The following is a 13,632-nucleotide window of genomic DNA, read 5'->3' as shown; positions in this document are numbered from 1 at the left end:
AAGCCCCCCCAGTCACATTCCACCCCTCAAGGCATTGACTGGATTTGGGCTTGTTCTTTTAACGACTGATATACTACATCTGATCAATCAGGACACAGTGGCGTCCTAAGCATGTTTGACATAACAGAGCTATGAGGTTGTATCCAACCTGTCCTCTCGTCTCTCATTACCCATGTACACACACACACACACACACACACGCTCTACAGTGCCACCACCCAGACTGACTGCCATGAATACATCAGGAGCATTCAGGTGAAATGTTTTCCATTTCTTCCAAGCGTACAGGAGACAGTGGCCTTACTTAGCACCGGAGCTGTATGTAAACATGTCTCAGTCCTGCCCAGGCATTCGTAATGGAGGAGACACCAGCGGAATGGACCTGCTCTGACCCCTCTCACACCACCTGGTGAACACACACACGCGGTACGACAGCAGCCGTGTTCAATCGTGTTTACCTTTCCATTTCCGATACTCGTTATGTGCTAAGTTGGGTTGGTTTTATACTGTACTTTTCTCTCAGGCACGCCATGTTTTTCGAACTCATTTAAGAAAATAGCCACTTTCCTCTCTGCAATGGGTCTGCTGAAATAAAACACAGGCTGATGTGACGTCACCGAACTAAATATTTGGACAAATTATTCAGTGAAATATTTTATTTTATGGATGTCAGTGAATGGGCTTCTGATAGTCCTTAAGTGACTGTAAACACAGAACAATGTGTTAGTCTGAGGCAACCTTTATTTCCAATTATACCCACACAAAACAAAGTACATCAGCTCGCAAACGACAGAAAAACCATTCAGTCTGTCACCAATAAAACGAAACACATCATAACACTATTGTACAGTTGTATTGGGTTTCTCCAATCGGCTTTGGCAGTGCAAGTCCAAAAAATTACAGAAAGTCATTCATGCCATACATACAGTGATGCGTACATAGGGATATTTACTTGATTAATATTGTGTTATAAATACAGTACATAGCTGTTGGCCCAACTCATAAAATCCTCTGGACACTTTATAAAGTCAATGGATGACTCAGCACAGTAACAATTCTCCTTCAGCATGCGAATGGGAGACAGGAGCCCGGGCCCCATTGACCTTCTCCAAATACCCACCGGCTGAGAGAAACACAGCATTAATCTTTCTTTGGGGTTTGACCGGAGTTTTCCTTGGCTTGTTTGTTATGTCTGAGGATGGATAACTACGGTGGTCCACGGGTGCACACCACAGCAACATTAGCATTTGAATGATTTCAAATTGACCGGCTGTCAAAAAGTTTTTATTTTGGGGAGAACCCAATTAATTCCACTTCGTACTGCCCCTAGTGGTCTGGAGAACAATTTGGTTTGAACTTGAAATGCAGCGTTTCTGCAAATGTAGTTGTGTTTTGTGCTAATGCTGTTGTGTTCTCGGCTAATGTTGCGGTGTTCTCGGCTAATGCTGCAGTGTTCTTGGCTGATGTTGGTAGTGTGAACCAATGCTGTTGTGTTGTAAGTAGTGGATTGTTTTTAAATGTAGCGTTTTCATAAATGTTTCGTTTTTGTTAATGTCGTTGTGTTGTGTGTTAATGTTGTAGTGTTTTCAACTTTTGTTTGCTTCGCTAATGCTGCTGTGGTGTGCACCCGAGGGCCACCGTAGATAACCCTCGAACACACAGCTACAGCCTAGCGCCGGGGTCACACGAGACATTGGACTCCCACACGACACACACACACGACACACACGACACACACACACGACACACACGACACACACACACAACACAACCGCACAGGAGATCCACGATAATAGTATATACAATAGTTACTGGAGCTAAGTAGATACGAGCCGACAGAGTGTAAGACATTGGCTGGTGCCAGCTATCTTGGGAGTGCTGAGGACGGGAGACGGTTTCCTCAGCTGAGACAGACGCACACTGATGCATCCATCTGCCAGGGACCAGAGTTCCTCGCGGGAGTTGACGATATCCACGTTAACTTCTGTGAAAAATCAACCCAGTTCAACTGAGATCTCTCCACCTCCAGAAGGTGTCTCTGGACACTAGAGAGAGAGATCGGTGTGTGCGTGCGGGTATGTGTGTTTGTTTGTGTGTGTGTGTGTGTGTGGGGGGGGGGGGGGGATAGACAGACCTACCCGGTGATCATGCAATTCCTGGCTTGGACATGGGTGCCAGTGTACCTGATGTCACATCTCACCACGTTGTTGGAAAAGTCGGACTCCTGCACTTGCATGGTCGGGTTCACTGTCACCTGGATGGGAAAGACGCCATGGGTTAGCTCTGACGTAGCCCCGCTCTGCCTCGCTGCCCTCCACTACTGTGCTGACTGGGCTCCACATATGATTCGCCCGGTTCAACCTTAAGGATGTAGTTTCCCGGCGGCACATCCGTGATGTCGATCCACTGGCAGTCGATGTTGGCGTTGTACGTGTCATAGCATCCGGGGCCGAGCCCCTGCAACACATACAAACCACACTTCAGTACAAAGGATATCGAGTGAATCGAAAGGTGGAAAATGTACGCGATTGAATGCTCGAATATATTCACTGACTGACTGACTGGATGAAAAAAATAGATAAATGACTGAATTAACGACTGATTTAATGAAGGACTTCAAGATTGAATGGATGGAAGGAGAGGTGGGTGGATGGGCTGGCAGAGCGAAGCACCTGTGTGTGGGCGGTGCAGGCGTAGCGGCGGCGCACTCCGGGGTCGCAGCCGGTGTCCTCCAGGCAGAAACTGGCCTTGTGACCCTCAGCCACCTTCCTGCCCGAGGGGATGTCCAGGAGGTCGTAGTTACTGAAGGCTTCCATGCTGTGGTAGTGCCTGGGGACGTGTGCAGGACACCGGTGAGACTTTGGCGGACGATTTCCCCCAGTAAGATGAAGTTTGATTACTTTGCGTCACGGAAAATGGGACATGTCAAAATCCTCCATACCTCACACACAGAAATGGATCAATGTCTGGATTTGTGTCTACACACGCGCACACCTACACACACATACATCTACACACACACGCACCTACACACACACACACACACAGGCCTCTTGGACTTACTGATGACAGCTATGCCACTCCCACTCGTGGCGGGGCTTGACCGGAAGGAAGTCTGCGGTCCCCTGGTTCTTCACCCTCTGGGGGAACCGCAGCAGAACCCTGTAGTCCAGATCTCTGACACTCGGATGGGACGCCGACCTGCACCACAACAAGGGACGTCATGAAATAGCTTGACCTTGCGCTTGACAACAGAGGGAGGCTGTAATTGTGGCAACCAAGGAGATTTGGAACCCTGGGAATGTGGTAACCGGGGGACCAGATTAGGCTCCTTACTACAGCTGGATCTACAGCGTCCAAGCAGACTGTTGGTAACAGTTACCGTAGTGTGTTACCAAGGTGTGATGTGCAGGGCTCAGGGGAGAAGGCTGTACAAGGTTTTTTCAACAGTCTTGCATTCACCTCAAGATGCTTTCATGTAGAGATTATTTTACTTGGCGGGGCACTGAGCCGAGGAGAGAGAACCGAGGTCGGTTGCCAGGTTTTGTGCTGCAGCTCTATTATTGTACTGTAACTTCCAACTGGGCAGGAGCCAAAGAAGTCTGGTCAACACAACCAGACCTGGCAACCGCAAAGGACATTTGCTCCAACAACTCAAAAAAAGGTACACAATGACTTATTCCCAGCATCTGTTAAACCTGTGGATTGGATGTGGATCAAACTTGGGTCCAGACATGAGCTTGTGGCCTAAATTGTCATTAACGTAGCAAAGTAATACTGCACTGGTAAAACAATGTCATAAATGATTACCTTGACAGACAGTTTTCCTCCTCGGCACACCTGAGAGCATACATCTGCACACGCTGGATGTAGGAGGCAGCCTGGATGTAGTAGGGGTCAGGGATCAGGTCTGGGAGACCTGGGGAGGAACACAGCACCATCACCTACATCTACTCTCTCTCGAGACTGAGACTGGGAGTCGACCAGGCTACTGAAAACGCAGACCTATCCGATTGAATCATGACACATCTCAATTTGTATTTATTTGATTCATTACATGACTGGGGTGTCTTTTATAGGGATACCATGTTTTGTTACTTCTGCTTACCGTTATGGAAGAATCGTGTGCCATAGCCCATGTCTGGCCGCGGTTGGCGCATGGAGCCTCTGGTCCTTGCGCCTGAAGACGGGTACATGTTGTAGAACACCGAGTTCCGGTGGTTCTTGTTGGGGTTCTGTGGGTCGTCGCCTATCATGTTATCCACGGTCCTGGGTTCCACGCGCTGTGGGCGTGTAATATGCGTCTCGACTGCATTGTTGGAAAGAGCAGTTGGAGATACATTCGCAGGTGCCCCAACAGCTCTGGACGAAGGAGGGGAACGCGTTATTTGGGCACTGTGAGTGTTATCCACACTGGAACGTTGCGGTATTCTGCGTCCGTTGCTGTCATCCTCAAAGTTGTTGAGACGCGCTGTTGTGGGTCGCTCCTGACCGGCGCCCCGGTCGTCCGTAAAATTAACTGATCTTATTGGTACCGCAGTGGACATCATTTGTTCTGGACCCGACAGGTTTACACCACTCAAAGCAAGTCTCCTTCCACTTCTTTGAATTCCACTTCCCGAAAATTCTTGTATTGGCGAGGAAACGGAGATATTGGAACGGGATTCTTGAGGGGGGGGACGGGTGCCCGGGTATCCCGCCACCGCGGTCTCTACTCGCGGCTGATTTCTTGCACCAGTGGTGTGGCGGCCCGTTGCGACAATATATTGACGGACTTCTGAACCTAGAACTGAGGTGTCCAACTCTCCGCGTGCTCGGCGTTCCGAATGCCCTCCGTTCCGCTCCTCTAAATCGGGAGAACCAGTCCTGGGGGATCTGATTGGCGCGCCTGGGGGGTGTCGGTTGTGCCCTTTGGTGGTCAGGTAAAGTTGCTGCTGTCTCCTCGCTTGTACCGGCGAGTGGTACTCTGACCCCGTGCTGAGTAAACTATACACACGACCGTTGTTCTCCCACTGAATTCGGTGTTTCCACGGTCCACCAACACGCGCGCGTAAATGTTGCTGTCCAGTGCTCAAACGCACCACCAGAATGTGGAGAAGGCAGAAAAGGACGAGAGCTGTCTTCTCCATGGTGAACTGACCGGGTGCACAGAAGGCTTCCTGCAGCACTACACAAACACCGGCACGTCAACTTTGTATTTGACACTTCTGCGAAAATATGATGGAACACAGGTAGTGTTTTGTAGACAAGCTTGATTCCGTCACGCGGTTGCGCACAAAAGCACCATGGCGCGAGTATAACGGGAACTACCTGGATGGAGGAAATGTGAGGCTTTCACTTTCATACAAGGAGTTTGTGTCTACCCATGCGGTACAAACGTTAAAAAGCCAGACCGGGGCTTCTTTCCAAGAAAAAGACCATGTGTCACTTAACCATTTCTTCACCAACGCCTGAGAGTTACACAAGTATTTGTTCAGGATAAAGTCAATCTTGAGCATAGGTGGGAGGACTCAAAGAGAGATATCACACTCCTGACATGAAAGGCGAGATGTCTACTGTATATACAGAAAATCTACCAGAATCTGGTATTTTGTGACAGAATTGATTAAACAGTTTGCTCTTATTTTGAGTTTGAGCACAAGTTCTATTGTAACCTATTATACCTCATTATTCCTGTTTGTTAAAGTTAAGAGACGTCCTACGCCAAACTACACAAAGAATCACAACTATATGTCTAGTATGTTTCCAATCAACATCTTAAGAGGACAGGGAGGTTTTCCCATCAAAGCTTTGAATGTCAAAATAAGCGCACACATGCAGGTGGCGCGCTACCCTTGCAAAGCGCTTAAACTTGCAACTACCACTGTAAACCCCACTGTAAAAGTTCGCTATCCCGTTTCTTGGTTACCTCCTCCAACGTTTATCAAATACAGTATTGCAGAAATGTAGTCTGTAAACAAAGGAAACCAAACTGCATAAGAAACCCTGACTCAAGAGAAGCAAAAGTAAATCTTTCTGGACTTTTTTGGTCTATCAGATTTTTCGCGGCAGTCTATACCGCACGGTGGCAGTGGTCACCTAGTAAAGAATGTTACATTTCGAACACTGTTGCACAGCCTTCCTCCCCTTAATGGCTAGGGCGAGTATTAGGAAATATCAGCTGATCGTGGATTGGAGTGCACTGGCGTTGGCCAACGTCACCTTCTCTTGTTCCTCATGCACACGGAAAAGTACAGAGAGAGCACCTGACCCCGTCAAAGGAAAACTACAAAATACTTACCATACGGCCTGTCGTCAAGTTGGACTTTCCCTGCATGGCTATCCAGTTGTACAGGTCGGCGGTTGGCTATTTTTAACTAAAGAAAATATTGTGACTTTTAAATTATCCAACAAGGGCGTACATGAAATATCAAATAAAATAAAACATGTTACTCATTAAGTATTATCTAGATCATCACAGCTATCGTTACAAATTAAAGGTCAAATACATGAAAACATTTAAATGATCTTCATTGTCATAAGCTGTAAGCTCCAAATTGAGGACTTTTGGATGATGGCTATTATGAAGTATAGGAAGGTATAAAGCACATAGATTGTTCTCATTTCAGTGACAGTTTTATGAGATGTCAATCCTGGTTAGATTAATGGCAGCGACACAAACCGCGAGTGATCTACGAGGGGATAGCTGCGGTGATGTGGCATTGACAAGCACATGATCTCCCATGTTTCTCCCATCGCTGCTGTAAGGCCAGTTGTACTTTCCTGTGTCACATCTGTTCGTGGGGAAGACATCTCAGAGTGGTCTAACTGCCACCTGATCTCGTCAGTTCTCAGCCAACACAAACTGTTACACAAAGTATAATTTATACCACACAGAAGCTACAGTACATGTGAGGTGTTGACCGAGGCTCTACCATTATTCTTGGTCTCTCATGTTAACCATTCGAGTCACGGCTGGCATTTTTCCTCCCACCAGTATCCTCTGGGGATGCCAGAAGGGCCTCTGATACCAGGCCCTCATTGGCCCAGACGGTGCCCCTGATACCAGGCCCTCATTGGCCCAGACGGTGCCCCTGATACCAGGCCCTCATTGGCCCAGACGGTGCCCCCGATACCAGGCCCTCATTGGCCCAGACGGTGCCCCTGATACCAGGCCCTCATTGGCCCAAACGGTGGCCATGTCCGCTTCAGCTCCCCCCGCGCGGCCCTCTCCACGCTCACATCACACGGCGACAGAGAACCTTTTTCGCGCTCTGGTTGCCGGGAGATGACAGGGAATGCAAGCGCCAAGGTTATTTCTCTCTCTCTCGCTCTCTCTCTATTTCCAGTGACGTGAGGCAGTGAGTGTAGGGAGGATAGAAAGGGGCCAGAGGTTTAGAGGGCCTCACCTTTCCCCCGCTTGCCCCCCCCACCCCCCAGGGTATGTGTGGTCGTCCCGCCAGTCATGCTGTGGATTAGTAGGGTGTCTGTCTCTGTGAAAGCCCCCCCCATATCATCCCCTTCCCCTGACACGGCAAGAATCCAAGCTAAATATAAACAAACACCCTGCCTATGTCCACAGGCACTCAGGGCCTTTCAGCAACGTAGGTGTGTGTGTGTCTTTGTGCAACGTAGGTGTGTGTGTGAGGCAGAGACAAAAAAAATGAAAAGAGAGAGATGCAAACGTAAGAAGAAAGAGAGAGAGAATCTGAGTTCAAGCGGTCAGTCATTACGAGCTGTGGTTGGCTCAGGCTGGCTCTAACTAACTGGATGTGTGTGTTAGCATGTGGTCTTTAGCTGCTGAAACACACCGGTCGACACATTTGACTCCAGGTCTCCAGAAGCCACAGACAGCAAGCCATTGCAGGAAGGTAGCTACAGTGGAACTCTTTCATGTGACTTCAAACAGTGCAATGTCAAAGTTTAATTAATAAAAAAAAATTATCAGCCAGGGCCATGTGGTATGTGTCGAAAACAAACAAAAGACCAACCATGTTTATCAAGGTACTAGTTGTCTATAAAGTTCTATTTTGCTGACCTTGTAACACCTTTCCTGGTAAACAGGTTCCTATCTCAGGTGTCATAATAAAACACAGATTTACAATGTCTCTCATAACCAATGACAGATTTGGTTCCATAAAGATGTCAGCGAAGGCTGATGATCAAAAGTCAGGCTTCAGCAGCCTGTCCGGTCCCAGGTGAACAGCATGTCCCCATATCAAACACAGAGAGCTTCTCTCTGACAGGAACAGAACAATCCCACAGCTAAATCCGGATGATTCCGTGTTCCACAACAAAAACAGTGGGAGTCTGGGAGATGTGATACAGTAACAGAGGGGTCACAATGCTACACAGACTAGTTAGGAGACTAGCAGACTAACTAGGAGATGGTAGTTCATCCAGACTTTTTCCTTCCTAAAAATGAGGTCAGTTTTGTCACAGGAAATATGTCTAGACAGGATGCTTTCTCATAGTTCAGACTTCAGTAGACTTTAGTGTAAAGCAGCTTTCAGTAATCCAAGCCTTGTTAGAGCAGGCCTGTGTGCGTGTCCGTGAGGGGAATTCCAGGTGTTGGGAGGATGCACAAGGACATTTGTATATTGTGATCTTTCACCATGTCAGTGTCATGAATCCACAAATGTAAAGGGTAGAAACATGTATAAGGTCATCTCTCGGTAGTGACCACATGGACTCATAGGAAGTCTAGGTTGGTTTTCGGTGAAGCTAATCGAGTTCCTTATGAGGGCTGCACTCAACAGTGATAACGAGCTTTGACACACACATGCTGCAGTGGGTTCAGTTCAGTCCAGTCAACAGTGTCACTTCTACCTGTCATTATGCACTCCATTGTCACCAGGTTACACGACACTTCAGCAAGATTCTTGGCACACAGGTATAGGGGGGGGGGGGGGGTAGGAGAATAACACACACCGAGCTAGAGCAGTGTAGGAAAACAGTTGGAAAAACGGCAGATTTGAACTTTCTATGAATTCTACATAAGACCGAGACATGAGTCCCAGAGATCAGCTGCCTGACCTACAATCCCACCTCAGTTACATTCCTGTCAGCTACTTGACCACAACCAGATACAGTGCACACATTCAGTTTTCAACCAACTAATCAGCTTCTCACTCCTGCTGAACTCATCTTGGCTGAGTGACCTTGCGGTACTTCACCCTTCTTTTATACCGTGGCGTGCATTTGCATGCCATGGTGAAGTTGGCTGCTCCGATAGTTTGACAGTTGTGTTAGCCATGTGACACCATACTCACGACGCGCCCACTGCATCCACCAGAATAGCGCTCCTCTGCTAACAGGTATTCCCTCAGGGGCAATGAGGAATCACACTGGCCTATTGATTCAACGTGGAATGTGGTGCTGTTGGCACGTACACAGAGCCAATACAGCTCTAATGAGCTGAATCTGGTGTTTAGTCTGACTAGCTCTAGCATCCCTCCAGAACAGGCGGTGGCAATGCGTTGAACACATCCTCTGGTCAGATGTTTCACATGGCCTTGCCCCCCTACAAATGTTCCTCTGTCTACGCGGTCTCGGAATAAGCTTGTGTGCCACTTTTTTCCGATAACTGAATCGGGTGGCTAAACTAAGAGGGCGAGTTGTCTGAGTTGGTGCGTCATGCGGTGTTCGTAGACCTAATCCAATAGAACAATAACAGCTGGAATGGGTTCGTTAGCGACCCCATGATCGGATCAGCTGGAAAGTTGTACACAGATGAATGTGCACTGTATTACTATTGAGGACAGGACACAGTGGTAAGGTTTTAATAAAAAAGGGTGGCATCCCATTTTATTACTTCTGGATAGACAGCACTTAGTATCAACTGTGGCCAGTGCTGACTTCACAGCAACAGAATGAGTTGAATTGGGAACAAAAACATACCCAACTTAAAATTCAGACAAAAAAAAAATTGATAAATTAATATTCCGTCAAACTATTTACAAAAGGGAATAATGTTTGAAAAAAAAGAAAATGGTAAAAAAAAAAACAACAACTAAAAATGGTCTTCAATCTTGGCGCTATTTACACAATTAATTTTTTACAGGCTGGAAGGCATCCTCCTGCTGTGGAGACAAAAAGTCCAGTTAGATCACTGAAACGCTGGTCCAACTTGTCTATCAATCTGAGACTGGCCCATCGTGAAGGAGGCAGAGCTTACCTATAAACGATTGAGCAGAGTGTTCTGGATGTCCTCATACACATGCTGGTAGATCTCCTCTTTCGACCTCAACCCATCCAGATACTCTGCAAGACAAGGACAGCAAAGATCAAGCACTGACCCACTGCTCCTGGACACAATGAGCACCAAATAAAAAGAAAATATTCTAAAAAAACAAAAGCGAACCGTTTATCAGATTAGATCTTGCCTAGCCACATTCCTCCTCCCAGAACAGACTTCCTAGGTACCAATGTCAAAGCACTTCTCCAATCCCAATATCCACCCCAACACACTCCCAAAAGAAGTTTGTAGTTACCGATGTCTAAGCAGCTGTCCTCCATCTCCTTCCTGTGCTTCTGGTACATGGGCCAGACGTGGCCGTCGAACAGGCCCGGGGGGTCTGGCACGGTGTACTGTCTCGTACTGAACAGGGAGAAGAAAAAGGTAGTTAAGAAGGCAGAACTTGCTGAGCAGCAGCATTTTCAGCTTCCTGTTCGTAAAGAATATGGGAGTGTCCAAGTCTACGACTGGGGGGGGGGGGGGGGGGGGGGTGTGTCAGACAGACAACTGGGGGCAAACGGTTTCCCGTTATGAACGTGGAAACCGAACCCGAGCTCTGAGGGGCTCTGAACGCTCACCTTCTCCTCCTCTTGCACTCCTCGTAGGGGATGGAGATGTAGTAGCACTTGTTGTACACGTCCATCAGAGGCCTGGGGGGGGGGGGGGGGGGGGGGGGGGGGGAGGAGAGAGACAAGGAACAACAGGGTCACTTCCACGCCGATGACAGTGTCCCACTTCCTCATCTTCCACAGTGACAGCTCTGGGGACAACCAAGTTTGACTCTGAAAATGGCTTCCGTTGCTAGTTCTCAGTTGATTTTGACAAACATCTGATAAGCAAGGTCTCACTCCCTGTGTCCCAGTTTGGTGTCAATTCACCAGAAATCATCAGAAAAGGAACACTGACATAACATTCTCGTGGCGGTTCGGTCTTTAAACTATCTGCACGCGACCAGCAGTCTAGGTCCACCTTGGAGATACGGTTCCAGAAAACATCGCTCCAAAACATTTTGCACCATAAGAGGCTTCTTGTCAGCTGACGCCCTTATCAGCGCCCCTGCAGAAACAGTGCTGCTAGACACACGACCCCAGTGTGACGGAGAGCGTAGCCTCCTAATGACAGCCCCCCCCCCTCAGCCCCACTACTCACGTGACCTTTGAGCGAAATTACCCCCTCCGCATAATTGTTAACAAGTTCTCAGAACATTTAATCTAGAGACCACCTGTTTAGGTTCCTATGACCGTGGCATGTGGTAGACATAAGGTAGCTCAGACGATAAAACACAGCCTGTCCTATGAGCAGCTAAGTTTGTTAGCTAGGCTAGCCACTTTCCATGTAATTAGGGCAGGGGCTACGGGCATGGTCTCATGACTACTTGTTTTCCTATCCAAGCGCCCTTATTTAGTACCCGACACTGCCTGATAAGAAAAGGACATGTATCTGACTGCATTTCTCCAGTGGCTGCATGTGAGAGTACGTGCGCTCACTTGTAGTTGTAGAGCAGAAAGCCCTCGACGATGAGAATGTGGATCTGCTGGTCAGGGTCGGTCGCCTCGGAGACGGGCGGCACGACGACGCCGTGGGAACGGGCAAACTTCACAGGGTTCTCCACCCAGCCCCGTATCGTGTTGGTCATGGCCTCCATGTCCAGCGCAGTGATCACTACAGAGAACAAAAACGAGGGTGCATAGTTTAAAGGGCCGAGGCACACTTTGGAAAAGGAAATGCATTCTGGGTTGTGGAGTTTTTTTTTTTTAAGTGGGAGTTTGTCGTCTCAGGAGTGGGCCAAATATAGAGGGGAATGTTGGGGGTTGGGTGCGTTACTGTTCTCCTGCGGTAATGTATGCAGGCTTACCATCCCACTGCCTAAAGCCGTCGTCCCCGACTTCTATCTGATCGGGTTTCTGAAATAACAGTCACCAATAAAACATTGCTGCAACCTCGGTGCAATCTGTACACTGCCAGAAGACCCCAGGCCAAGACACAGACACAGCCAGGAGGGAGAGCGCTACAGCCATGCAATAGTCTAGAAGAATCTCTGTAGGCTTAAAAGGAGGGAAGATAGGACAGATGCAGCTAGGGAAAGGATGTATAGCACCCATTTGGAGACATTGGGTCTCCCTTTTATGGGGTTAGGAAACTAAGCGTAGCATGCATTGCTATATGTGTGTCAAGTGAATAGAAAAGGTCAGTTTCTGCATACAAAATAGATACTTATAACGGAGGCTGATGAGAGCAAGAACACAAAGCAAGAAGTGTGTAAAAAAAACATAACTGAAGCCATGCATAGAGAAGCATGCAAAGAGGAAGTTTCCATGTTACAGTTGATTATCAGTAAGGTTATCAACGTGGGGGAGGGAACACACCAACAGAAACCCCTGTGGCAGAGTACAGTACGGCAGACATGCAACCGTTTGTTTAAACACTTGTTCCAACTAAAAACTTACCTTGAAAAAGTCATCTTGATGCACCACACAGCAGTTGGGCAAAGCCTTGATAAGTCTTTTTGTCAAGGTGGTCTTCCCACCGTTGGTCACCCTGAAAAGAAAGCAGGACTAAAATCACCAGAGGGAAAAGAGAAATAAATAGAGGTGGGGGGGAATAACCTAGATAGTAATTCCATCATTACAGTACGGGACAACTTCCGTGTTGGCAAGGAGTGAATTAATACTCAGTAAAATAATAAACAAATACATACATTAAAAGTCTTGTTTACATAACGATATTTACTAAATTGACAATGTTGAATTTGTGCGTGCATGCCTTTCTTTCGTTTTATTTATAAAGATATCAGGCTTGCAATCCTGATAGTCACGTACACCAGGCATTTGAAACAGTCTCCCTCCACTTTTCTCCAAAGAGTGCGCCCTACCATTTCAAATAGCCCGCTCAAAAAAAGCGTTTCGCTACACACTCCCAGTTAACGATGAACGGGTTTCAACATTGCATGAGGCGAATTTTAACTAGCCCGCACTTATATTTAAGTTCAGTTTAATTAATTAACTGTTATAAGACTTTGCTACTTAGCTAGCAAGAAACCTACCTATCAAGCCACAGCACATGTCATGTGTTATTGTTTTGTCATCAGTCAGATCTGTGATCAAGTTAGTTATGAAACGTACTCGGCTAGTTTTTGTAACTGTACTACGAAGAAACAATGTCACCCCCTGAAATGGGTTATACGTTAATTTTATATGAACTTTTAATTGTGTAAGCAAGGTATTGTGACTTACCCGCCAACTCCTATAATGTATTTCATCTTCGATCCACTTCTGGAGACTGCCAAACTTCAAATAAAGCGAGGTTGTAAATAAAAAACACTGCTACAGATCCAAATCAAACAAAGAAATATGACGATCAAGTCAAAAGTCGTTTAGTTTGCTCGGCCAGAACCTTTCTCTCTGAACTATTTCATT

General features: G+C 47.2%; 2 protein-coding genes across 3 annotated transcripts; both read right to left on the bottom strand.

The window, feature by feature from the left end:
• Positions 1 to 736: 736 nt before the first annotated feature.
• Positions 737 to 5,273, bottom strand: loxl5a (lysyl oxidase-like 5a). Of its 2 annotated transcripts, XM_084675842.1 has the most exons (7): positions 4,109 to 5,273; positions 3,811 to 3,919; positions 3,064 to 3,201; positions 2,673 to 2,829; positions 2,362 to 2,457; positions 2,139 to 2,254; positions 737 to 1,984 (listed from the first exon to the last, which is right to left on the bottom strand). In XM_084675842.1, exons 1-7 carry the CDS (start codon positions 5,127 to 5,129, stop codon positions 1,978 to 1,980), a joined length of 1,644 nt encoding a protein of 547 aa, XP_084531968.1. In that variant the 5' UTR covers positions 5,130 to 5,273; the 3' UTR covers positions 737 to 1,977. The 2 variants fall into 2 exon arrangements, with proteins under 2 accessions (XP_084531968.1, XP_084531969.1); XM_084675843.1 differs by lacking the exon at positions 737 to 1,984 and having other exon boundaries at positions 2,135 to 2,254.
• A 4,480-nt stretch (positions 5,274 to 9,753) lies between these two features.
• Positions 9,754 to 13,632, bottom strand: mibp (muscle-specific beta 1 integrin binding protein). Its single transcript, XM_084676144.1, has 8 exons — positions 13,450 to 13,632; positions 12,664 to 12,754; positions 12,072 to 12,120; positions 11,704 to 11,878; positions 10,795 to 10,866; positions 10,473 to 10,579; positions 10,157 to 10,242; positions 9,754 to 10,061 (listed from the first exon to the last, which is right to left on the bottom strand). Exons 1-7 carry the CDS (start codon positions 13,473 to 13,475, stop codon positions 10,157 to 10,159), a joined length of 606 nt encoding a protein of 201 aa, XP_084532270.1. The 5' UTR covers positions 13,476 to 13,632; the 3' UTR covers positions 9,754 to 10,061.

The sequence above is a fragment of the Hypomesus nipponensis genome, chromosome 16 (genome assembly GCF_054491055.1).
Source record: "Hypomesus nipponensis isolate SF chromosome 16, ASM5449105v1, whole genome shotgun sequence".
Taxonomy (NCBI): Eukaryota; Metazoa; Chordata; class Actinopteri; order Osmeriformes; family Osmeridae; genus Hypomesus; species Hypomesus nipponensis.
Note: the sequence above shows the minus strand (reverse complement) of the source record. Positions and strands in the feature narration are given on the sequence as shown.

Excerpts from the sequence above, each read along its gene's own strand:
- loxl5a (XM_084675842.1), bottom strand. The coding sequence starts at position 5,129 with ATGGAGAAGACAGCTCTCGTCCTTTTCTGCCTTCTCCACATTCTGGTG. Across the intron at positions 2,830-3,063 it reads GAGTGGCATAGCTGTCATCA|GCACTACCACAGCATGGAAG; the intron begins GTAAGTCCAAGA and ends ACACGTCCCCAG. Across the intron at positions 2,255-2,361 it reads CGGGAAACTACATCCTTAAG|GTGACAGTGAACCCGACCAT; the intron begins GTTGAACCGGGC and ends TTTCCCATCCAG.
- mibp (XM_084676144.1), bottom strand. The coding sequence starts at position 13,475 with ATGAAATACATTATAGGAGTTGGCGG. Across the intron at positions 11,879-12,071 it reads CGGCTTTAGGCAGTGGGATG|TGATCACTGCGCTGGACATG; the intron begins GTAAGCCTGCAT and ends TGTTCTCTGTAG. Across the intron at positions 10,243-10,472 it reads GGACAGCTGCTTAGACATCG|AGTATCTGGATGGGTTGAGG; the intron begins GTAACTACAAAC and ends CTTGTCTTGCAG.